Source organism: Sparus aurata, chromosome 23 (genome assembly GCF_900880675.1).
Source record: "Sparus aurata chromosome 23, fSpaAur1.1, whole genome shotgun sequence".
Taxonomy (NCBI): Eukaryota; Metazoa; Chordata; class Actinopteri; order Spariformes; family Sparidae; genus Sparus; species Sparus aurata.
Window position 1 is genome coordinate 8,081,504 of NC_044209.1, and position 27,295 is coordinate 8,108,798.

At 43.8% G+C, this 27,295-nt stretch overlaps 1 protein-coding gene across 4 annotated transcripts in view; it reads right to left on the bottom strand.

Moving 5' to 3' along the window:
- Positions 1–8,275: 8,275 nt before the first annotated feature.
- grin2ba (glutamate receptor, ionotropic, N-methyl D-aspartate 2B, genome duplicate a) overlaps positions 8,276–27,295 on the bottom strand; it is a 138,959-nt gene continuing 119,939 nt past the window's right edge. For 3 of the 4 annotated variants that reach the window (XM_030407173.1, XM_030407174.1, XM_030407172.1), the window contains 3 exons: positions 25,977–26,164; positions 21,623–21,861; positions 13,984–16,266 (listed from right to left, as the gene is read on the bottom strand). In XM_030407173.1, coding sequence (XP_030263033.1) covers positions 13,984–16,266; positions 21,623–21,861; positions 25,977–26,164 — 2,710 coding nt within the window. Of the gene's footprint in view, positions 16,267–21,622; positions 21,862–25,976; positions 26,165–27,295 lie in introns of all 4 variants that reach the window. The other variant, XM_030407175.1, reaches the window with a different exon arrangement.

Below are 27,295 nucleotides of genomic sequence, written 5' to 3' on the forward strand. Positions count from 1 at the left end.
GATACGGCAGAACCAGGGACACCGCCCTGTTTTTATTCCATTCTGCTTCCTTTTCAAAATATGATGCCTACATTACCCACAATGCAACTTAGCTACTGAATGACATCTCTGAAGGCAATTTATCATATTACATGCAGCTTCCTCTGGAGCCACAAAAGGCTTTATATTCCTCTTCTTCACACAAGCAATAGTACTCCCAAAGACCTGTAAACGTGTAAAATTGGTGGAGTTACCCTTTAATGAAACGTGATTTAATCTCAGCAGTAGAAGCACTGTCTAGCATAAAAATTCAAATTCAAATTGTCATAGTACCAGTATGGTGATATTAGTAATTTTACGCATTCAGTTCTCATTGGTTACGAAGGATGTTAAAGACAGCACCGAGGACAACAGGATGATGCAGATCCACGTCTACATGGAGAGAAACGATATCAAGCTGAACAAATCAGCTACAGTACGATTACACTCATTGGTTGAACACACTGTACAACGCCACTCATTTCAAAGTACAGCCTGTGCTTCCGAGGGCTGCCACAGCATCAGACAAACACATCATCCTTTGAAGAAATCTGTTCCAGGAAGAGCATTAATATACGGCTGCAGAAACTTTAACTCTGAGCCACAGAGGGGATGAAGCAGGAGGAGGAGGAGGAGGGCGGGGGCAGTGAGGGGGGGAACATGTGTATGTGTATGTGTATGTGTGTGTGTGTGTGTGTGTGTGTGTGTGTGTCTGTGTGCAAGAGGGATTGATAAAGAAAGAGCGAAAACGCTGGCTGCTGTTGCCGAGGCAACCATCTCTCTCCCCTGTCCTCTTTAACCCTTTCTCCTCAGCGCCTCCTCTTCCACTCTCTGTCTTTTAGCATTGCAGCAATCTCTCACTTGTTGATGTCCTATCACTCCATCTGTCCCTCTCTTTATCTCCAGCAGCTCTCCATCTCTCTCTCTCTCTCTCCCTCTCTCCATGTCAGTTTCTCTCTCTACAATACAAAATCTTGATTCGTGAGCTCTCCAGTCTCACCTTCATCTTGATTATTCATCCTCATGTCGGCACACCTGTCGTTTTGTCTGCACACATGTGCTTTGTTAACTCTGAGTCATTCTGCACTGGAGAACTGTAACAGCCTGTGCTGAGCTGTGTTTCAGGATGTAATTGTTGTTTCACTGCAGGTGTTGTCGACAATTTGAAAACTTAAACACACGGTGCAACAACATGGCTGCCGGCATGCAAGAGAGTGATTGAGTGACTGCTCTGAGGGAATAAATGCTGACAGTGCTGTGTGGTCACTTTGGTGCTGATGACTATAGGCAATAAGAGGATATAGTGTTCAGATCTGAAGAAAGGACATTTGTGTGATTGGTTTATCAATTCAATTCATTTCAATTCAATTCAATTCAGAGGGGCTTTATTGGCATGAAAATTTGAACAACAATATTGCCAAAGCATCTTGTCCAAACATTCGGACATTAACAACAACCTAACATAAACACTTACACCACATCAAGATTGATTTACATTAATTTACATTTACAATAATTATATATACAGTATATCCTGCGTGTGTGTGTCAGATTCTATCATCAAGTCCCTCCATGTATGAGGACCACTGGCTAACTCTTGGTTAGGGTTTAAAAAACTTCAAATATCCACATGCTCGAAAATATACTGCCAGTGGCCAAGAGTAAGATGAATTATGGACATTCTCATGTCTGTACATTAAAGGAGACATACACTCTTACATAATTATACATAATACATTCCTGTATTATGGTCATTTGTAGGTTCATAACTTTATTCCCGTGTTACTACTAGAATAGGTTTAGATGCTTTATTGCTTAAAAAGCACATCAGTTTACTCTTACTGTCCAGTGCTGCAGCTCTGTATTCCCCCTCTGTCTGAGATGCTCTGATTTCGCTCCTGTCTATTTAAGCCCCCCCCCCACAAATACCTAGTCCGCTCTGATTGGTCAGCTCCCACAGGCCTGTCTCTGTCATGTTTCAAGTTAGCTTTACTTCTACCTCAACCGTGACATGTTGATGTAGTGTGATGTCACAGGTCACGGAATTAAAGGCGGAACTTCAGGCACTTCAGGCACTTCAGGAACCTGGGCTCCTGTGGGAGAGAGGAGCTCCAGTTGGCGTGGACTTACTTTCAACACTTTTTACATGCGTAAAAACCTCAATAACACAGAGATGGAAAGGAAAAAAAATTCAAAGCATATTAAGTCTCGGAAGCGACAGCCAGCAGCAGGTTAGCCTAGCAAAGACTGGAAATATGGCAAAACAGCTAGCATGATTATCCAAAGTGAATCAAATCTGTGAACAAGCACCTCTGAACTAGCTATATCTTGTTCGATTAAATTATACAAAAACTGAAGTGTTAAAACATCAATTTGTAATTTTATCAGGGATTGTTGGCAAGTCTACTTCTCGGTTGGGGTGAGTTATTTCCTGATGCCAGGTTTGTTTCATTTCGTTTTAACATTTTGATTTAATTAAAAAAGATATTACATGTTTATGATTAGAGTGCTTAAGAGGTGTTGGGGTGCAGATTTTGCCACTTTAGGACAGAGCCAGACTAGCTGTGTGCCCCCATGTTCCCAGTCTTTGTGCTAAGATAGGCTAGCTCGCTAGCTGGCTGTAGCTTCATATTTACAGTGACAGTGGTGTCAATCTTCTTATCTAACTACAGACAAGAAAGTGAAAAGTTCATTTCCCAAAATGTCAAACTATTCCTTTAAAGTATGCATTCCTCTCTCTTCTCTCCGTTCCTAATCCTGATTTTTGAACTTCAAATCGAATCAAAATTCTTCAAGGAATTGAAGTTCACCCCTGTGTAAGCATTTGATATGACTGCTGTCTGCCTGTGCAAAATAGGATATTTAGAGGACAGGAAAAAAAAAAAAAAACAGTGCCAGCAACCTTTCTCAGCTCTCGCCAATTTACAGTATTTACTCTCCAAACGCAGCATCATGAAATAAGCTGCCGCCCCCATAAAGCACAAATCTATATGCATCATGTGTACAGGCCTATTGATTACATGCAGGCTCCCTCCACTGTATAGATCACGAGCGCTGCCGTGCTGTCCAGCTGCCGTGTGAAATCAGAGGCTGATGTTCCTCCACAAAGAGCTCACTGAACACACACACACACACACACACACATTCACACTGGACGATCACAGTGTCCAGCCAAATCAAATCTCAAGGAACAGTTTGCTCGCAGTGTGTGGAGTGAGTGTAATCAGCATGTGTCACACACATGCATCTGCCTTCTGCCACCGTACCAAATGCGGTAATAAGGTTAAATTGAACAACTCGGGCCGCTTTTTCGGTCTTACATCTACTGAAACACAAGCCTCAAATGCATTGTGGTATGTATACAATACTACTGTAAATAATAGACCGCACTGCTGCCTCAGACCCTTCTCCTCTCCGCTTTTCGGAATAATGTATCCTGTTGCTAGGTAACTGTTAATTGTTGAAATGTAGGTACTTTTTAAAGAGCAGAAAGATGAGGGAGAGGCAGTGATAAGAAGAAAAAAAAAAAAGGCAGGAGAGAGCAAGAGCAGTGCTGTAGATGTTGGTGCGGCGCGCACACACACACACGCACACACACACACACACACACTGCACACAATATTCTGCAAACGAATGAGTCTTCTAAGGTCACAAGTTTCAAGGGTAAAGTGAGTTGTATCACCGGAATGGAAGTTGCTTTATGGACTTGTGGAAGCTCTGCAGCACCTCCACATTGTCGTCTGTCCTTTTTACCCCTCCGCTCCCTCCATCCTGCTCCCCCGTCTCATTTCTCCATAATCCAGCGAACTCTCGTCCATAACTCACAGGGCCTCTCTTCCTTTTATTACCACGGCGCTCCCACCACCTCTCCCTCCATCCTAATAATTCAAAGTGACGCACAATCGAAGGGGGCACTGAAGAGTGAGGGAGTGAGAGTGGGTAAAAGGAATGAGGAGAGCGAGCGGGAAGGTAGGGGAGTAAAAAGCAAAGGTAGGGTGGGGAAAGAGCCTTAGAGGGTGTCAGGCGCAAGAAAGGAGAGCCGGAAGGACTGACGGGGCAAAAGCGAGGCTGAGAGGCAGACACAGATCAAGGCTGCTGAATTAGAGCTGTCGCGGGTTTCGGCCTTAAGATATATGTCGGGCTTTCATCCAGGCGGTCAGCTCTCCAGTCCACCAGTCTCTCATTCATCCTGAACAGCAGGAAACCCCCCACACCCCACCCCACCCCAGCCACCAAACTGTAGCCCGGTTGGCCATACTTTACATTTAAGCTGGTGTGCAACCTCACATGTGAATCTCTATCTCACTAATACAACTCATCCCTTTTCGCTCACACCTCACTCCCACCATCAATAATTGAATAAGTCTTGCTTGCCAGTGTGACTGAAAAATTAATGGGAGCTAGGAGTGATGGGGGCGTGTGCTGTTCCAGGGATGATGGATGAGGAGGTGGGTGTCATCCCAGCCGGGTCTGGGGACCGGCTGGCTGCAGTGTGCAGTTATGGACCAAAAACGCTCTGAGAGAGGAGAGAGCGGGTCAGCTGCTCAGCGTACATAGTGGAGGTCGGGTCAGCTGGCACTCCTGGCATGTTTTGCAGCACTGTAGAGCCTGACTTGCCTGGTTTGGGCCTGTCAGCAAGTTTACCATCATGTCTGTGAACTTACAGGTTTTTGGGCAGACACCTATTTCCCAGCTGTGGTCTGCGGGGAGTGCAGGTGAGAGTCTGCGACGGGAGAGGCTGCACAGAGAGACAGGCCACTATTTTTGGAAGTAGCTGAAATGATGGCCTGGGTTTTAAATGCAACCCCCTTTCTCTCCTTCTTAAATCTCTTTTCTTTTCCTCCACACACCTCAGTCCGTAGCGCCTTTTACACGGCCGGCTTAAGGCAAGGACTTTTCTGCCTTCATTACGCATCGATGTTCTGTATATATGGTAGACGGCAAGCAGGCACGGGTGCAGGACGGGAAGGGGAGTGACGTGATGATGATGTGTGATGTGTGATCTGGTGTGTATCGAATGCCAAAAAGAGAGCCAAACACATGCGTAAAAGGTCACACTTGACGCAGATGCTGTTGTGTCACACGTCAGTAATCTTTAGCTAGCAGAACGCCGGCATGCTATCCAAAATCACATAATGGGGCATTGTGCCGCTGTTGTTTTGTTCAGTGTAAATAAACAAAGGGTGCTGCAAAGAGTCTATGTTAATGCGACAGTTGAAGTAGAAGCGCTTATCCACTCCTCCCAGATTCCCTCCAATTTGTTAAGACATGCTTGTGCCATGGATCTATGGCTGGCGATGTCGGTCAGACATTCAGTCCAACCCTTTTGTCAAGAGACATCTCAACTATTGGATGGATGTCATTCGTGTTCGCCAGAGGATTCACCCTTGTGATTTTGGTGATCCTCTGACTTTTGCTCTAGCACCGTCAGCCTAATGAGATTTATGGTTTTTAGGGAAATGCCTCAACAAAATACACAGGCGTTCATGGTTCCCAGAGGATGAACCCTAGTGTGATGGGTAGGTTGACATTTTTTATTTTTAGTGAAATGTCTCAGCAAATGTCAAAGCAAAAAAAATTATGTTGAACATTGGTTCAACATAACTCAACATAAAAATCATTGATCCCAGAGGATGTCTGACCTAACACATTGCTTTATGTAAAATAGCTCAACAACTGCTGGATAGATTGCCATGAAATTTGATCACACATTCGCGTCCCCCACAGGTTGAATTGCCATAAATTTGGGGATCCTCAGAAATCATCAAATGCCATCCTCAGATCCCAATTCAATGTGTCAAACACTATAATTACCAAGAACTTATGACATTCCCATTAGGCTCAACTGTACTTTTTGTTTAGGGCTAATTAGCAAATGAGAGCATGCTAACATGCTAAGCTAAGATAGCATCAGCATGGATTTTCTTAAAAGGTAACTTCTTGACTTTTGGCTTTTCAACCTCTGTGATGGCTAACCTGAGAATCTCATAAATATTGATGGGCCTGTGGCAGAGCTTGATACTAAGTGACAGACTGCATTCATTTCACATTTTACACTTGGGCACTTATGTCATTCTTACACATGAGAGGCAGAAAGCAACCTAATGAGAGCAGAAATGTCACAGGCACGACGCTGAGCGAAGAGATGATGTATCACGAAGCAAAGTAACACCGCTTTGCTTTTTTGACTGGAGCATGAAATTTGTCTGTGATGCCGGTTTACTCACGCACTGCACCCATCCTCCGTTTTTGACCGGCTCAGATGTGGAGATTGGCAGAACTGGAAAAGGGGGTGCCGAAAAGTCTCAGTACCTGGCGAGGTAACGGTTGCGTCATTGGTACTGATCAACAAGCCTTTCAAACCCTTGAAGATATACTGTGTCCATTTTGTACTGCTGGGTAGTGAAAAATCGTAATGCATCTTTAAATCACTCTGGATAAGATCTGCTTGTTAAAATCTCAATATGGTAAATTTACAGACTTCACAGCCCGGCTCGGTACAAGCGAAACAAAGTAGTTGCTTTTAGGACTTGAGCTGTTTTTGCAGTGAAAGGTCAAAATGGCAGCTAATCACACACACCTTCAATGCGACACATGGAATCTGGCTTTCTGTCTCCAGGAAGCGCCGTAAACCTGGCTGGAAAGGCTGTGAGTGCACAACTTAAAAGAAACGTAATGTTTTTAGTGCAGGAGCTTAAAGATCTGAAGACATTAGGAGTCTGGCTAAATGCACATGATATCAGCTTTGATTCTGTCTGGGATGTTTTGCCCGTGTCCTCCTCTATAGAACGCCCTGTTTATTATTCATACATTTAAATAAGTTTGCACAGGGGACCTGCTCAGTGCAAGCACAATATTACACTATTGGCAGCTGAACGGTGCTGGAGACTGCTGGAAGATAAACGCCCTTCTCAATGTCAGTTTGATGGCAATTGCTGAGACAGGGGTGGGTTTTTCTTCATTTACTTTCATCATCTAGATTTTCCAATCTGTCCCGCTTCCCTGACCTCAGATAATTATTATGCATTGTGAACGACATCCTCAATCTTGGTGTAAATCTCTCCTGGATAAATAAAGGGTACAACAACATCGACATAAAAAAAAAATAGAAAAAAAATCATTACACTGTTATAGACCACTTTGTGCCACCTCAAAGGTGAACTGAAATAGGTGTCAGCCCAGTTTGAACCTCCTTTGAAATGCGAGGGCGCACAACAGTTGTCTCACTTGGACGAGGTCTCGGGCGGGTCGACCGTACTGCTGCACAGTCCAGCAGAGGCAGCGATGGTGAGGGTGGGGTGAGAGGAGAGAGAGAGAGAGAGAGAGAGAGAGAGAGAGAGAGAGAGAGAGAGAGAGAGAGAGAGAGAGAGAGAGAGAGAGCAGCCTGAGAGAACCCCGAGGGGGCTGGACGGCATCAGATGAGGCTGTGCGGAGCGCCAGCAGCAGTGTGGGTTGTTGAGGGGACAAACCCAGACCCAACCACTCCACCATACAGTCACCATATGGCCCTCCATTCTCAGGCAGGCCTCTCCTCTCCCTGGAATTCCTGCCAGCCATGAGAGAGAGAGTGGGGGTGGGGGTGGGGGTGGGGGGGGGGGGGCTTGTGATCAACAGGAAGATCATGTATGTGAGAGAATGACAATGAACGCAGGGCTGTGACAGGAAGGAGGGAGAGGGCAAGATGGACAGAGCCGTGCACAGTAGATGCAAAATCGGAGACCATCTCCAGTGTGTGTGTGAGTGTGTGAAAGACGATGAAGTCTTTTAAAGGGTCAGTTCCCCCCAAAACCAAAGGTGCATATTTTTTCCTATTACCTGTAGTGCTGTTCATCCATCTAGATTACTTCATAGTGAGTTGAAGAGTTTTGGAGATATCGGACTTAAAGATATCTGCCTTCCCTCAAATGTCATGGAAGAACCGAGCCATTTGGGTTCATCCTCTGGGAACCCTGAATATATAATATATGTACATATTTGTGGAAAGATTTCAGAAACCTGCTGATGGCACTAGACAAAAAGTCAGATGATCACCAATTTGTTTTAAGTACCACAAGCCGAGTGCCATCTGGTTTGATTTTATTGGAGAGAGGGCACACACCTACACATCCGGTATCTCTAAAACCTGGCAACTAACAACCAAAACATTTCACATGTAAGAGGTAGAAGCAGACATCTATTCATGAATTCAGGGTGAGCTGTCCCTTTAAAAATCCAGAGGTAAAACACAAGAACGCTTAAAAAGACTCAGTGCCAAATGTGTGAAACTTATAGTTTTTTTTATTATTAATACTCAACACTTCATTTTGTTCATCATGTACAAAGAGAAAGAATAGTCTTATTTGAGCACTTATAATTGTAGATATCAGTATTATCCTTATTAGAAGTACCTTAATGATGTTTTTTTGCAATTTTGTCATGACGTGATTAATTTCGTTATTGAGATTACTTTGACCGTTTCCATACAAAAAAAAGAAGGTAAATGTTCCCCCCCCCCAATATTCAGTATTTACACAACCTGTACAATTATTTGTTTTTGTGTCATTTTTCTGTTCGTACGGTGTAAAAATTCGGGGGAATTATTTCAAAGAAAAGGGCCACGAGAAGAGAAAAGAGTGGCCAAGAATAATATTATGTATATCATTATGTATACAATTGATGCTATTCATATGTTACATTTTTGTCAACCCACAGCAAATTAAATCAGGCTGTGTAAGTTCCAGTGCAGATGTGTGTTTTCATCAACCGGCTCACCTCGTGAAATACATTTAGTAGCAACCCCTTATGTCATGTTATCAATAATCATTCAGGTCGAGCAAACCATTCTCAAGTATGAATGGTGGAGATGGAAAATAGCAATATTAACAAACAAACAAAACTGTACACAATTTAATAGAAAAAATTTGTATGCATCAATATAAAGCAATATCAATACATGTTAATACACATACACACAGGTAGAACTTTTAAAATATTAGTAAACAAGTTCTGCGGTGAATTAGGGTGAAAATTATAAGCAGCTAAAATACATGGACCTCCACAATAAATCAATCAGATAATATCACAGTATAATTCTTCCTGTCTGCGTGAGAAGTGCCTCATAGATTAAAAGAATAAACAAGAAAAAAACAAACTATGCGAGTAGAAGTTCAACTCAATATGTTAGATATACTGAAACAAACGTTTTTTCCTCCAAAAACACACACAAAAAAAAATACATTTTCACGAGTCAGTTTAGTTAAGCTGACCATGTCATGCTGTTATTTGGTCCCAAGTGTCAGTAATCCCGACAGAAAAAAATAAAAAAAATAAAAAACATGTCAGCTGAGGTGATATCTACATCCCCCACCATCAGGATGTTCCAGCCCACTAACTTGACCAAGCCGTTTTCTTGTGTTAAAAAAAAAAAAAATGCAAAAAAACAAAGTGTGACACAGTGTTTTGCTCTCCATGAAGCATCTGAACAAATGTGTTGTGGCATGCGCATGTGCAGAGAAGTGAGGCTGGGACCAATTTGGCCGTGAGGAAAATAAAAGACTTCTGACGAGCCGTGCTTACTCTGCATCACCGGCCCGACCTGCGCACGCTGAGCAGCTGGAGGTGGTGAAGGCCTGATGATAGCATGTTTACCACAGTGTCAGGTGCACCTCCACTTCCACACCAGCAGCTGTAAGCTGGCTGTGGCTCGTAAAAAAAAACAAAAAAAAAACAAAACAACCGGAAGTGATGTATTGGCACGTACAGTAAGAGCATTTTCTGTTTGGTCATGCTGTTTATTGCAAATGAAGAGGGGGGGAAAAAAAACAACAACGCTGTAGTGTCCATGAACAATGTGCCAACCGAACAGAGTTTACGTGCACACGGATACAATTTTTCCGCGTTTCACTCAACCCTCTAGACATGAAAGCAGTTGAGGGAGAAAAACAGAAGCGAGATGAATTTCCTCTCTTCAGGCTGGGGGAGAAGATTATAGAGACTTATTGGAATCAGTAGCACACAGAAGAAGAGCGGGAGAAATAATTTCCGACTGCACGGGAACAGAATTGCATATGTACACAACAAATTACAAATTATACTCCCCGTCTCGCACAGAGAAACAAGCAGTGCATAAAGTTGCACAAAATAAATTAGAATCCAAAGCGTTTGAATGTTCTCAGCTGTCAAATAACACAGTTTAGTAATATGTGAGCTAAAATATAGCAACAGTTGATTCCCCTGAAGCAAAACTCTACATAAAATGAGACATGATGGAACAAATGTTGCACCTTTTAATAAGGGGTTGTACAAATGCATTTCAGCTTCAAATAAGATTCTCAGTTCGATGAAACTGCACTCGCTCTTGGTTTTCCCGCGATATCGTGCTGAAATCCTCAGCAGTATTAACAAAACACCGACACTGGCAAATGTCCAGTGCGCATTTGTGTGAGTGTACATGTGTTTATACATGTCTGTGTGTGCATGTGTGTGCACATACACGTATATATATATTTTTTTCCTTTACCACAGTGATGTCTATCCCAAACGTAGAGAGGGAACAGGATAGGCCGGGCCGACGATGGCTCTAAATTCTGTGTGCAATCACCATTAGAGCCCAGGTCAAAAAAATGGGCAACAAAAACACAAATATCTCAGAAGTTGTTTTTTTTTTTAACAAGGATCGCTGCTTGAAAATGAAGGATCACAATATACTGCCTCTATATGCAAATATCATCTATGTATACATGTAATATTGTATTACATAAATGTGTAGATAATTGAATTGATCTCAAAAAGCATGAAGAATAGCTTACCTTAAAAAGAGAGATATCTAACACAATTCAAGGGAAACTTAGCAAAGACTCCTAAAAACTAAACTTTCCCCGTTTTATCACCAAACGTCTACACCTACAGTAAATTATCCTCAATTTCCAACACTTGAGTGAAAATATGAAAAAGCATAAGTCTTAACATTATCAGTATACTGATTGGTAAACTATCATAATTAAGTAAACATGAGATTCAAAGAAAAAGAGGTTCAATTATATCACTTATGATTAGTAATATTTGTGTCTTAACTATATTTTGCATATTTTTTGTTCATGAGTTTTTTTGTATTTTATGAGTTTTTATTGTTGTTTTGTTTATTTCTTAAATTGCTGTAAAACATATTGAAAGTTACATCCTGTCTGTCTGTTTACTGTACAAAGTGAAAACTGTTTTAAATATATTATTTACAAGGAAAAGATTGAACATACAAATGCTGACACTGATTGATGCCCACTCCCAAGTCTTTCTTCGGCTCGTTCTTATTTCCTCGTTCTCCCCGTCTCCTTCTTATACCGTCCTGCTGATAATGGTTGACCTGAACTTTCAAAAATGTGTGCGTATATAAAAATTCCAGAGATCCCAATCTATTTATTAGGAGAGTCATGGGGAGGGAGGCGGGGGTGGATGAATCAGTTTGATTTAAGGCTAACTCGATCAGTCTCACTTTAGCGCTGTTATCTGTGGAGCGAGGGACGACGAGATGCTGTTGTATTTATGAATAGTTATCAGAAGGTTCGTGGAAAGGAAAAAAAACCAAAACAAAACAACAACAGCTTTTATCATTCAATCGTGATTTGCTTCCCTCGACACACGCACACACGTCCGCACCAACCTATTACACCGGTGCATTTAGATCAGGGTATAAGATAGAAGACCGCAATGACAAAGATCACACTCTACACACTCCAGCAGCTCCAATCTCAGGCCAGCACTCCTGCGCAATCTCCTGCAGCCCTTGAACTTCTGACACCGCCAGCTAATCGAAGATCAAACCTTTAAATAAGTCATAGAGGCTTCTTTATTCTGTACAGTTAAAAGATGAGTCATCATCAGACAGCTCGGGGGCAATGGGGGCGGGGGTCGATGGGACAATAAGGCATGTCTACTGAGTGCCTACGCTGAGTAAAAAGGTCCTGTGCAATAAACGAGGCCTCCCCAGCTCGAACGACTATCTACATCGGTCAAAGTAAAAAGCCGCAAAGCTTTCGCAAGATGGCCGCCTTCCTGACACCTCGGTCAGCTCAAAAAGAGGCCTCTCTCTGACAGACATCCATCCTCAGCTCAAGCTTTTATCATTGTCGTGCGGCAACAGCGCGTCTCCTACGCATTTTGTAGAATTTCGCCTACATTAAAGACAGTGCATATTTTAATGATACACAATGTCCGGACAGAGCTTCCTGTGTGCACCCCTCAGACTGTGAGTGAAAAGTAATGCCTTTCGCGAGATACTAGTGAGAGGCCGAAAAAAGTAAGTGCCGGGTGACTGTTGTCGTGTAACCTGAATAAAAGAAGTGGTCTAAAGGCTGCCGTGCTGTGAAGTGAGACGTCTCTCTGTGACATCCTGAATAGCTTCATTAAGCACAGCCCGTACTCGACATATGAAATAATTTTTTTTACGAAGTTATAAAACATCTCCGACGGCATTTCTTGTATCTAAACCATCAGCAGCAGCAGTAGCAGCGTCTCAAGCCCGCTGTAAAATTTTACTGCAGTTTTGGCTCATAAACGTGACGAGACCGCCGAGCGGCCTCAAAAGAGTGCTGGTCCGTCCTGGTGCCGCCGCGTCGAGGGGCCGCGTGCCAACTGGAGGACACATCCACTGGAGACCATTAAGGCACGTCCTTCCTCTCAGTATCTTCAGCTTCTGACGAAACGTGTTGTTCACAGTAGCACAAGTTCAGGCCGACAAAAAACTGTGTGTTTAAGTGTGTGTGTGTGTGTGTGTGTGTGCACTTTGATTTGTAATGTCTTGAAACATCAAATGAGGATCTGTCAGCTCTAAATGTGTCTTCGAGATCCTGTTTTTTTCCCACAAGGAGCAAAAAAAATGTATGAGCATGGAGTAAAATATTCTACAGAAAACAGAAAAAAAACAAGAGTTGAGGATTCAGTCTTTCTGGCTTGTTGGTTGAACTTAAAACAACCTTCCTGCTGCCACCAGGGGCACACAGGGAACAACTACAGATACTAAAACAGTAGTGAAATATTATACCAACAGAACATAAAACGAGAAAAAACTTAGTGATATCATAAGCAGTGTTATCATAATCAGCACTAACATCTTTGTTATTCACAATGTTATCAATATTATTGTTGTTCTTATACCCTGTTTTTTTTCTATAAGAATATCTTATTATCATTCATGATTGTATTTCTCATAGCAAACAGCTCTTTTGGCGTAAGGGATGAGGAGGAGGAGGAGGAAGAGAAAGAGCGGGAGCTGAGAGGAAGAGGAGAGAGAGGGGGGAAAAAACAGAAGAGTGAGAGAGATGGACGGGACAGGCTGTCTCCTTCCAGAGAGAGAGAGAGAGAGAGAGAGAGAGAGAAGCACTAGTCATCTCCTGTGTTAACGCGACAATGTCTCCTTTCTGCAGTGACACAGGGGCAGATGGGCAGTTCGCTCCTCTCTCCTCGCTCTTGCAGTCCTTCTTCATAAGCGCTCGGCGGGAGCTCTCAGACAGCCGTCAAATCGCACCAGGCTCACATGTCCAACATCAAACTGAGATGAGGTGTCGCCTCTTTGCGATAATAACCAAGTACAGTGACTTCTGCCTCACTGGTGGATGGAACGATGGACTTGGAGTTGAGTGCGGTTGTGATGCTGAGGGGAATGTTAATTGACTGTGTTGACATAAAAGTAGAGTAGCTTTGGCCGTTTCTGAGAGAGGGTTAACATCCCACACCTCCTCAGGGTGTCCTGATTTTTTTACCCAGATTTTCTTGCAAAATCAAGATTTCTTCCCTTTCCCCCCTTACTCTTGCCTCTCCCTTCCAGTCTTTTTCCTGCTCTAGCTCTCTCCCAGTTACCTCATCTTGCTGTCCCAATATGGGCTAGGGTTGCAGTGCGTGGACAGTGTCTTTAGAATCATCCCTGATCTCCTAACACTACACGCCTCTACCTCTCCTCCGTCTCCCTTGCCATCTTCCTCCCGGTTTTGTCTCTCACACGTCAGACTCAATACTGGAGAGTTTCTCGTACACATGGCCATTGCTTCCATTGAAGGGACGCGGGGGGCCGACCCCCAGCATGGAGCCGTGGTGGTTCATTCCACCGAGGCTGAGCTCTTTCGGGAACCGGGGGGCCACGTTGGACATCACCCCGGCCGTGGCAGACGCCGGCAGATATGACGCCGTGCTCATCTGGCTCCTGAAGTCACTTCGGCTGTTTTTGGCAACTTGTTGCTGCTGCTGCTGCTGTTGCTTTTTCATGTAATATTGTTTGGCTCCGTGCATCAGACACTGGTCGTCGCCAAAGGTGGGTATAAAGGGGTTTTGGTTTACCCGGTCAGGGTAGAGAGATTTGGATAAAGAGAATGCTCCTCCTTCCATCAAGGACCTATCCCTGTCTCTCATGTCTCTCTCTCCGATGGAGCGGCGGTGGAGGCCGTCACCGCCTCTGAACAGGCCAAACGGTGAGCCGGGTCCTTTCCGGCCCTCACCTCCGTAAAACAACGGGTCCCTGTCTCTTTCTCTTTCTCTTTCCGAGCCCCCGTGACGCTCAAATATGTGTGCAAAGGGGCTGGTGCCCTCCATGTAACGTTCTTTCTCCTTTAAGCTAACACTCCTAGGTGGGGGCAGCATCCCTCCCATACCTGCACCACCTATTCCTCCACCTCCTAGACCACCCATCAAACTTCCCATCCCACCTGACTCCTCTTTCTGAAGGTCAACGAATGCGTCATACGAATGCTGCCGCCTAAGTGGTTTGCCTAATCCGCCCTTCCTCCTCTGCTGGCCCTGAAGTTGAGATGGAGGGCCTGCGCCTATACCTCCTCCACCTCCACCACCTTGCCCTCCCCCCATCTGTTCCAAGAGGTGGTTGTTGTCTTCGCTGATATCGTACAGGTTTCCTGTCTTTTTACAGCCCTCACAACGCATGCAGGTTGCTGAGCTCGGACGGCTGTTTCCACCTCCTGAGGATCCGCAGCTCATACCACCACCATACCCACCGCCACCTCCATGAATGGACATCTGCTTGCCCCCGCCTCCCCCGCTGGCCCGACAGTTCCTGCACTCCCACTCACCCCCTGCCAGCCCAGATCCTCCTCCGCTCTTTGAATCCGACTTTTTGGGTTTGCTCTTAAGAAAGTCATCCACTGGAACCAGGGAAGTGCAGGTCGGTACTCCTCCTTCTCTATTCACAGGGCCCTCTGTCAGGTCCACATGTTCCCACTGAGGGACGCCCTCTTTGGGCCGAAACTGGTCCAAATAAAAATCTCTAACGCTCTCCTTTTCTCTGAAGACATAGTTCCCATCATTGTTTCCTCCTCCTCCTCCGCCACCTGGTCTCTTCCGTTCAGAGGGCAAAAGCGGTGGGGAGGCAGAGCGGTGGCCGTGGTAGTGGTGGTGGCTGATGTGGTACGGTTTCCTCCTGTAGCCCAGCTCGATCTCGTCCAGCTCCCGTCTGGACTTGGCAGAGGCCGGCCTCTTTTTCAGGCTATCGCGGTATTGTTTGCGTTTCTTGGCATTACCCTCCAGGTTTCCATAAGTCACTGTGTGTGTGGAAATATCTGAAACATCTGAACGTATATTCCCATCGTCGTCTCCTCTTCCTCCGCAGTAGTTTTGCCCAGGGATGTATGTGGAACTTGAGGCACCTCCCTTGAAAGAGAACTTCCCGTACAGGTCTGGCAGGCCACCCTTGAAGCTCTGGCCCGAGGGAGGAGTCTGTCCAGAAAGCAGGTCAAACTTGCTCATATTCCTGTGGGTGAGTGCTGAACAGGGCTGGGTGGTGAAAATAGGGGCCACCCCTCCACCCAGGCTGTCACAATCGAACATGCCACCCTCCAGAGAACTAGCGCTGCCCAAACTATGGGGCCTGTTGGCAGGAGGTCCGCTGAGCCCTAATGTCGAGCCATGGTGGTGCATGTAGTGGTCCTGGTACAGATTACTGTCCTTCATGTGAATGTTGCCAAACGTCCTCTCCACCTCACTTATGTAGTCGCTGAACATGTTGTCTTCCGGTATGTAAGGCGGCTTGCAGTCTGAGTGGCCCGCCAAGCTGCGCCGGTGTTCAGAGATGTCATAGACGGAGGACTCACGGCGGATGAAGTCCAGAGCGCTGTGTGGGGAGCCGTTCACCCCCGACAGCGACGCCATGTTCTTGGCAGTGCGTAAGAGGCGCATAATGTTGGAATGGGTGTTGTTCATGGTGGCCGATGGGGAATTCAACGCAGAGCTGCTCTTCTCTTCGATCTGCACCCCGTGGATACAGCTGTAGATGCCCTGTGTGAGGGAGAGACAGACGAACATTAAAGCGTGAACATTTGGTCTGTGCAGAGCCCAAAAGTTACATAAAGACAACGCCCACACCAGCCACAGTCTGTTCACCCTGCTGCTGTCTGGCAAGAGATACATTAGTATTTAGTAAGAGCAGACTCCTGAGCTCATCCTCCGCCATGAATACCTTTGTTGACTTGATTGTTATTTTATCATTAGTTTGTATAGTTTCTTTTTTTATGTGCGTGCATGTGTACCTAAGGGAACTACAACTGAAATGTCGTCATTTAATCATGTGTTGTACGCTGACCAATTGATCTTGTGTACAGCACAGTATGCGAATACAGATGTTCACCTGACATGTTTTATAGACAATAACATGAGTGCATTTGCTGGTGAGACATAGCGCAAGTGAGCATACAGTATGAAGATTCAGGGAGGACAGCGTAGCCGGATGATTGATAAAGGCAAAGGGGCTATAAAAACCCCTGGGTCCCGCTGGTCAATACCTTTAATCAATGTGATTAGAATTCAGCTGAACAATATCCTCCAGCAGTTATTAAACACCTCTGTTCCGCTACCGTTCGGCACCACAGGCCGCACCTCAATCCCCTCCGAAGGGAAAGGCCACGCCAAGGAGACACCGACTGAGTATTATAGTGACAGAAAGATAAACTGCTCCATTTGCATTCAGTGATGTACGATACAATATTCAGATAAAAATGGATGCAGACAGGAGGGCAGACCAGGCATGACAGATGGGGATGGTAAACGGTCAGATCAATTCCAAAAAATGATTTTAACCAGTTTTTCTGGACGTGCGTAGATGGAGATAAAGGGATGCTTTGGCCACTGTTAAGGATCACAAACCAGCTGACCTCCATCCTGCTCGCCACTGCGGAGGTCGGGACTGTGTCATGAGGCTAGGGGTCAGCCGGCTGTCAAATATGCTCTGCTGTTAAGCTATGACTCTTTACAACCTCCTCCTTTCATCCGCTAATATGACTCGTTGACCCTCAGTTCTCCCCTCCCTAACCACTCGTTTCTGGTTGTTAATTAGCCACATGGACAGTGCCTGCATTGCAGCAAAAAGGCCTCCATCCCTCATTCCGGTTTTATAGATAATGTTATTACTTCTTTCAATTTCACAGTCTGTTAACAGCCAAGTATGTAAAGCTTGACAGTGGCTACAAGAGAGAGGTTAGCATAAATACAAAATTAGTTTAAAGTATTGGAGAACGATGGGATGGAATCTAGAAGTGGAGGACAAATGTATATGCCTACAGGCGAGACATTTTGAGATTTCTTTCTCCACTTGGAACCATCTTTCAATGTTTATCTGCTCCTTCTCTGTCTCATCTGTGTTTCTCTTTTCCATCTGCCTGTTTATATAATTCGTCACTGCTTCCGCACTTTTGTTTTTCTTCCTTCATTGTCCTGATTACACCCCACCTGCTGCCAAATCTGTCTCATCTTCCCTCCCATGATATCTAGGAAATCATCCCCTCTTTGGGGTGAAATTTCCAGAAGCTTCCACCTTAATCTTGAGATGATCTTCCCCCTTTTGGCTTTCACCTATATAGAGAGTGAGACTGTGCTGTACTGAGCAATGATGGTGGCTGAGGGGAATGCCGGGATGAAGATTTGTGCAGTTTATACACTCTTTCTCATGGCCACAAACACGCACAGTTAATTTATGTCACTTTTGGGGATTAAATAGACTTACATTAATTTTTAAAGACTTACCCTAATCCTAACCCTAACCTTGATTGCTGCCCCACAAATCAGCTTCTTCCGATTTGAGGACACAGTTTTTGTCCGCGCTTGGTCAAGTCATCCCAAAATAACAGGACTTTTGTCTGAAACGTGCCCCTGAAATGACAGAAAGCTAAACCTAACCTTACCCTGTATTTAAAGTCTTTAAAATGTAATGATTAATATTAATGGGACTTGCATTTTGTCTCTATAAGTAAGGCGGTAACCCCAAAATGTGACTGCGTCCCCACAACGTAAGTAAAACACATCCACACACGCATAGGCGACTACAACTGGGAACAACAACCAAATACCGTAGTGAATCAAATCTTGGACAAAGTGATAGCTGCTTTGTGTTCAACAGTAGATTTTGTCTACTCCACATGCCCACATAATGTAACAGTTGGCAGATTGCTGCCGGCCGAGTTCTACGGTGGCTGATTATTTGGGCAGGATGTGTGAATAGCAATAACTGTTGCCCGACGGCACTTAAGAATTTTCAATCTGCCATGGGATCGGAGTAAAATCTATAAGTGATTACATTGGTACATAGAGGCTGGAAATCAACAAATAACTAGCTGCCCCCTATGTATGAGCGCCTACTGTACATGCAGTGGCTCATAATTTAATACTGCCTGTGTGTGGTGCACATATATGGTGCTAAATGCAAATGAACTTAGCCACGATGTGATGTGAGGGCTGCGAAAGGAGTGATTAAACCTCTAATACATTTACTGTTCTAAAGTCATTAGAGGCTTTTTAAATCGATATAATTAATTTGTTTCAGTGTTGCAGGTGGGACCTAGAGGAGCAGGTTAGCCAGGGGAGAGCTGCTCGCAACGCTGCTGAGCCCCTCGGAGGGGTGGCAACGCTAACCGACCGTGAAGCCGTGACCGATGCCACGTGACTCACGCCAACCGTGACAGATGTCTCATTTTTTACACTGCCGAAGCTTAAATGTTAATTGCGGCAATAACAATAAAGTTTATTGGATTATGCTGTGAAATTAAAAAAGCGGAATCAATCTGAGTGGCAGAGCAGGAAAAAAAAAAAAAAAGGAAAAAGACAGGAAGAAATGGTCGAGGCTGGAGACAAGACACTTGAGTAAATGAGAAGGAGAAAATGTGAAGCCGAGGATTGTGCAAAGATAATATACTGTAATTTCCACTGTTGTTGTTTTGCAGTGCCCGAGCTTCTGTGGTACATATGCAAATGAGCCCTCTCAATGAATATTTCCCCTGCATATTTTAACATACTGAATCATCTGGCTGCATTTGCGGACAACACAGAGTTCATTTATGTTGTCATATTGTGGCAAAGACAGAGGCAATTTCTGCAAATGAGAGCAATCACTGAATGTTACACAAAGCATAATTGCTTTCAGATCTCGCTCCCATACAAATTATAATGATGTAATAATCAAAAACAACACCAAGTGGCCTGTCTTTGGAAATGAGAAGTCAACTGACATTTTAACAACTGATATTTTATGCTCCCTCTACACAAACAGACGCCGACGCGCACACACAACCATAAACAAGACGATGGCAACGATGTAAAATTAACACCTTACAAAATAATCAAAGTTGGCCACTGGAGCGTAGTATTAGAGCAGAGGGGGGAAAATGTTATCTTGGGGTTTTTTTTTTTGTTTGTTTGCTTTCTTGGCACAAGCAGCTCCGGCACCACAGCAGCATATCAAATGGAGGGTGAGAGCGGCAGTGTGTGGCTCTCCGCTGTAAATTAGCCACGTGGTTTTAGCCTGCAGCGGTTCACCTTCAGAGGCACGCAGTGAATTACACCGAAGCCATGTCAAAACAATTGGAATGCAAATCAAATACCTCGGGGGTGACTTTGGTCCCCCGGGATCCAGTAATCTAACCTCTCCAGTTCTGTGGCTGATTTTTGTTGAGTGAAATATTGATTTGGGCTCAACATTTTGTAAATATTTACCTCCCGAACGTCAGGAAGGCCCGAGCTTCACAACAAAAGGAAAAAGCTCCGATATGTGGTCATGCTTTGGAGGTGAGAGTTTGGTTTGGTCACATAGGATGGATGCTCATTAACAAGCTTTAAGGAATAATGCACTTTCATTGATGATGTAGGGATGAATAAACAAGTAACCAGGGTGACTTTACAGACGAGGAGGAGTTTTACTTTGTTAGTATAAAACGTGTTTTTTTTGTGGTAAGAGAGTAGTTGCTAATTGTTGACTTTGGTTACAATCTCTTTTTGAATATGAGTCCATCTATCTATCCTTTAACTCCTCTTAGATCTGTCATCATTCTCACCCCTTCTGTCTAATTTAACCCCTATTTCCTGTCTTTCATCACAAATGAGAAAAAACAACAACCCAAACAATGTATGCTCAAAGAATTAAAGATGAAGATGAAATAAAATAATATCATCATTATCATCATTATTGTGTTTTCATTCATATCTGTGAGTAGAACAGCATATTAATGTCATGGTAGGTTAAAAAAATGGAGCCAGGGCAAGAGTAGTATTCAGTGGACATCTAAAAAATTCAATTAAATTGGTACATTTACAGGGAAAAACTCATATATTCTCTGAGATTACAAAGTCATGCATTTGTGTTCATTACCATTAGTTGGGTGTATTAAGAAGGAAACAACATACTGATTAGGATTATAGAAAATCTTTTGTGCATTAGGAATTACAACGCAATGGACACATGCAAGGTTGCTAATGATAGTAAGGTGATTCTTGGCTAAAATTAGTATGAGTATTCGCTTATTGCTATTTGATGAGGTCACACACTGCAGGCCTGACGAGAACAAAAAAATCTCAGAGAATAAGTTTATAATGTGTTTTTTTCTCGGAAAATTGTGAGTTAAATTAAAAATTTTAATCACGGAAATCCTGGCTCTGAATCTTTTATTTATTTGTTTTCTTTTTTCCAACAATGGCCTTAAATATGCAATCATATGTTCGAAAGTACTGACAATAACCTGCACTTTTCTCTTGCTAGCAGATGGGTATATCAACCAGTAGCTATTAAGAGATAATGGTAAACACTGAGAAAAAGATTTGAAACAGCAGCACGAGTCAGTGAAATGACTCAGGCAATCTTTATCTAAAGTTTGTGACCACTAGCTAAAATTAGCCACCGTAAGCTACTGATCATACCAGACCAAGTGAGGCTGTCAGCAAAAAAAAAAAACTGACGCCAGACTGTGCTTTATTTTGTCAAAGATGGCAAAGTAGTTGGGGAAAGTTGCCTGAAAGACTTTTATTCGTAACAGCCACTGCAAAATTTGTAAAGTGCAGGAGGTAGAAAAGTGCGATGCTAATGGACGACTTATTTGATTTAGATGCTCGAAAAGACGGGCACAGTGCGAAATGTGTCAGCTCAAGTGTGTCGTGAACAGAATATATTGTCAATCTGAAACTGTCAATCAGAATATTTGAGAACAAGCCATGACAAGATGATCGACATCTCTCAGTGGAAAGTGTCTCCAAGTGTTTTACCATACTGATGGATACATTTATGACTCCTGATCCATTTTGACAAGACTTTGGACATCAGCCCTAAAGTCCTTAAACACGCTGTAATTTCTGTCTTCCCTGCCACGCCCTGTCTCACCCTGCTGATGGAGAAGACGAAGCCGGGCTGGCCGGAGCAGACGCCCATGAAGCAGAAGCGCAGCTGCCAGTAGAACCAGTGTTCGCAGATGAAGGTGATGAGCGATAGAGCCATGGCGGCCCCCAGCATGTAGAAGACACCGGCCATGTTGTCCACATCCAGCTGGCTGGACATCACCTCGTTCTTCTCGTGGTGGCAGATCCCCGTCAGCCACAGGGACTCCAGCTCCTCCATCTCACCTGGACGGAGGAAACGCAATGAGAGTGAATGGGCGGCAAAGAGGAAGGACAGAGGGAGGGAGAGAGAAGCAGATGGTATAAAGCGGGAAGGAGGCAGGGAGAGGTGGAAGGAGGGACGGTAGACATATAGCAACAATACGAAGGAACTGGGATGGAGACTAGGATGGACAGAAGAACAGAAGGAGACAAGACAGGGGACGGCATGATGACGACATGCGGAGAAGTGTTTTTATAATTCGTTCGGGAATTGAAGTAGAGAAAGGAGTGTGAAAAAAGTGGGAAGGAATGCAAAATATAAAGGAGAGAGGAGGGATATGATGTAATAACAGGACGGGTATTGGAGGACACGAGGGATGGAGAGATGATGCAACAGAAGAAGAGAGGAGGGAAGATGGCGGGCAGGCGGTGGGGAAGGGGGGGTCGAGGGAGTTAGAAGTGAAACACAGCCTTGAGTTGTGCAGTAGACTTGGTTGCAGACAGGAAAAGAGTGAAACACACGCCATTGGTCATATGTTAATTACATCAATGTTTTTTTGCACTCATTTCTGTTTAGTACAATTTATAGTAGCTTAGCACCAACACGTGTACGCGGCTCTGCAAAAAAAAAAAGCATTTCCATATGTATGTGCATATGTGCCTGTATGTGTGTGCGTGTGTGTGTGTGTGTCTGAAGCTGGTCCCTGAGCTTCTGGTCTCTTTTGTGGGTCACCTTCTGTTTCATCACGAGCTGTTCTCTATCAAAGCCGACTGTGGCGGGACAGGCGTCGCTTAATTAATCATACATTCAGCCGCTGTCGCTGCACGTCAGCACGACTCCTGCACCGTAGCACTTGCTGGCCTCTGAGCATCCACAAGACACTCCACAGCATACAAAGTCAGGGAGAGGAGTGGCACACGTACATACACACACACACACAGGCAAAAATACAGATGCATACCGTAACCTCTATTCATTGCTGCTGAGAAACTGACTGTACTGTAACTGTTTTCAATTGACAGTGGTGTACTAAACGTATGACAAGAGCGTGTTAACGCAACGGCTTCGGTTTGTTTTCGCTGTAAAGATGCTCTTGGAAACTGTGTGAAAGTTACAATGCCGTTATGTTTATGTTTCACTGGCATTTTGTTAGAATTTAAAAAAAAAAGTTTGTGTTTATAGGACAGCTGCCAGTGGAAAGTACGAGCAAACACAGAGACAGGGATGCAACAACTGTCCCTGACTGGAACTGAAATCCACTCTCTGTTATGCACTGTGTGCTCTGGACTGTGAGGAAGGTCCAACACTGTAAAAAGCCAACACACCTGATTCAAATCAATGGATCATTATCAGGCTTTCATTTTGGTCCGGTGTGTCGGAGCAGGGAAACATCCAAAACACAGAGGGAAGGGCTCGCCAAAGGCCAGGTTTAAACTAACATTCTGGCTTTATCGTACAAATAGCTCCTCAAAGTTAGACGGGAATGCTAAGCTAGGAATTATTCAAGCACAACCATAGTCGTGATTTAGATTCATGTTTTTATACACAGCGCATACCCAACAACACCCACAACCAAGCTAGTCTCTGTTATGTTCTGTGCACAAGGTGTAAACTATTTATTTGTGCTAAGCTAAGCTAACTGGCTGTTAGTGGTAGCTTCACATTCAAAGACGTGAATGATTTCAGTCTTTTTTCTGAATCTCTGTTAAAGAGAAACAAACCATTCTTCCTTTCACCTTTATGTTGGCTTACTCTGAGGACAGTTATTTTAGAGGAATAAAATAAAAAAAACCTTAAGACTCAACTGAAAGAAGCTGATGTTTGACTTGAATCAAAAAATTAAACAGGACTGTCGATTCTGTAAAAAACCTCAAGCATTCAGCTCTTCTCGATCAGAACATCATTTTTATTGCCTGTTGTCTTCCTTCCTGTTTTCCCCTGTTCCCTTTCATGTCACTTTAAATATTCTAATAACTGACATGAATCATTTACTATAACTAAGCTTTGGAGTCAAAAGTCAGATTTTAAAAAGTATGTTTTGAAGCTGAGGACACATTTCATCATTGCTGCCTGGTCTCTCTGCAATGATGCAACAGGTCTTTAATTGGTTTCAAGGGCAAAAGTTCATTAAACCCAACACATGCTTTAAATGACTTCAAAACTTTCCATCCAACATTGATTCATGCAACCTCCAATCAAATCTGCTGTTTCTTTTTCACGACAGCTGTGATGTATTTTTTGCTCAGGCCTGCGTCAAACCACCCAGACCCCCTTCCAGCCTTCGTACCAGGCCACTGGGCTCTCCACGTGAGTCTGATGGCTTTCTAGGCCACCAGGAGGGGAGAGGATGGTGAGTCGTGGCAAAGTGACATTGGTATCCTGAGAGGGGCCAGACAGGGCCGCCTGGTTCCTGTATGAATGCTTCTGCAGAGGCTCACAGGGAGGTTACAGCCAGCCGACCCATATTCAAACACATACGCAGGCCCATGAAAAGTTATTTTGTAATTTTGTATAAACATAATCAGACGTATGATCAATGAGTCAGGAACAATACACATGCAGCAGTCTTACTGAATTGTATGTAGGCTGATAAAAATAAACCTGTGTCATAAATAGTCAGAATCTCTACACCACTCTCTCTTTATCTCTAACACACACACACACACACACAAACACACACAAACGCACGCACACACACACACACACACACACACACACACACACACACACACACACAGGCACCCCTCCCGCTTACACGCTCTCTCACTTTCAGAGGCCTGACCCATATTCACATGTGCGTGCAACACACACACACACAAACCCTCGCACTCATGCACACACGGTGTTGAAATACACCAGGAGCTATGCTGGCACCCCTAACTGGGACGCACTATAGTCGGCCCCGGAGGGCCTTTGGTTCAGGATGCTCACAACACGCTGGACCAAGCCCAAAAACACACACACACACGCAAACCGACGCACACACACCAAACTTCCATTACATTTCCCAATCTGAATTGAGCTGTATATCAAAACAGGACATTGTGAAATTAGAGTCGATAAACTGGGCGAGCAGCCGTTGTCTGCGACATTTTGACTTGTTTATGATGAGGAGTTTTTGCTTGAAAAGCATAAAGCATGTACTATGCCGGTTAGGAGTGGACATTCTGAACGCATTTCATTTAATTCTCTACTCTTACTCTGAGACTCATTAATGCCCCAGCGAGAGTTGACAGGAATGAAGTGTTTCAAAAGAACAAGCCCCGGAGAGCTTGGACAGTCTCCCATAAAAGGCAAGCGTGATCATAAAGCATAGGGGCCCCGTGGTGGAGCTAAATCTCAACATATATTCCCTGCAGCACTGTCTTTCCTTCTCTGCTGGCTTTTATTATATATGAGTGTACTTACTGTACATTTGACTTGCAGAGCCAAATAATGGCCACAATTGAGGTCACAGGCACATAAATTCCTCAAAAACACTTATTCTGAACAGATGGGAGTGGGTGAAACCATTAAGTTTTTCTGTCTGAGAAGTCTATTTTTGTCTGAGTTGAGAGTAAACATTCTTGAAAATAGTGTATTTTACACAACATACATGAGAAATAAACTTAGCCCGTGTTACTTGTCCCTGCAGCACAGCCTGAGGCAACATTTGTTCACAGCATATTGGTGGGTAAATCAAGCGCCTCGAATTAGCTCTGTGGGATAATACAGGTTTATTACAAGTTGGATCTTATTCTTATAGGTTTGGCCATTGTCTCCACTGTTTTATATAACATTGTACTCACCAAGTTAATTGCTGAGATCTGGGAATTGAGGATATTAATAGAAATAAGTCAGACATATAAGATTTAAATAGTGAACTTGGTGAGTTCAACGTTACAATAAGAGATATAAACATCGGTCAAAGTCATTCACATGAGACCACAGCTTGTGCGTCAAGGGTGTCAATCAGACATTATGTTGTGTTTCTGTCCTGGTGACGCTATCTGGCATCCTTGAATTATTAAATAAAACAACTCATCACATCAGCACAGCTGTACTGCACGCATGGCAGCATCTCTGTTCAGTGATTGCATGACACTGAGCAGCGTGTATGAATGACACAGGGCAGGGAAACAGCGGGCTGCGGCCTCACCGTCTCCAAAGAGCTGCAGGATGGCCAGGTCCACATGTCTCTTCCAGAGCGACTCCTTCTGGATGGCGATGCCGTACCCCGTGGTGGCGAAGATGTAGCCGCTGCCAATGGTCACCAGCTTGCAGCCCTCGTCCCTGCCAGCCATGTAGTTCAGCACGGCCGCATCATAAATGAAAGCATCTAGTTTGCTAATGAAAAAAGAGAGAGAGGGAGACAGAGAGAGAGAGAGAGAGATAGGTTACAATTAATTAGCACTTCGGAGTCAGACATCGCAGCTACAACATTCCAATTAACCTGCTAAATAGCACTAAGCTGCTGATAAGTGTAATAGACTTCCACTTGGTTTGCCAAAGGCTGGAGCTGGCACGCAGACTGGCGAAAAGACTCACTTGATGAAAACTGAAGAGGGGGAGGAAAAGTATTATTGGAGTTATTCAGCGACAATATGTTTACATGAAGAAGAGTAGGAAGGACATAAACGGGATTATTCAACACTGTTCCCCATCACATACACTTTCTATAACAAAAATATGACTACAATAAAATGACCATCATTTGACATTTGCGGCACTTTTAATAACCTTAAAAATCATCATAACTGCTGCACTAAAACTGAATTAAAGGGACAGTTCATCCCAAATCAAAAATAAATATTTTTCTTCTTACCTAAACACTATATATCCATCTAGTTCATTTTTTGTGTGAGTTTTGTAGATATTCAAAACTCAATAGCACTGTCTCTTTCTAGAAATCCTGACCCGGATTACTCAGGATAATCCACATACTTTGTTGTGAGCAGTTTCATGTAGGACATTTTTTCCTTTCTTCAGACACTCCAACCGAATCACAGTGTAGAAGGAAGCGTGCATCTACTCAAGGAGGAGAGGTTCGTGATTGCGACAGCGTGAGGTGTAAACACTAATGGTGTTGTCCTCAGCTGAGCTGTAATGCTAGCTAGGCTGTTCAGTTACAGTAGCCTCTTGTCCATGAGCAGATGAAGAAAATATCTCCTACTTTAAACGGCTCACAGTAAGGCCTGGGGATTATTGTGAGTAAAAGGGTCATGACTTCCAGAAAAGACATTGCTGTTTAAAATGATTTTTTTTTTCTGCTTTGAGCAACACAAGTCATGTGAGTGCCATCTAGTTCCATTATGTTCAAGAGAAGGCAGACGTAATCCAAAACTCAGCAACTCAAAGCATAAATAGCAGTTTTTAACGTAATGAACTACTTACTCCAGATGATAGTCATGATTCTCACAGGAACTTAAAGTTTTAAACATAAATGTTCAAATTAATTTTGTTATGAAAGTCTTTTTG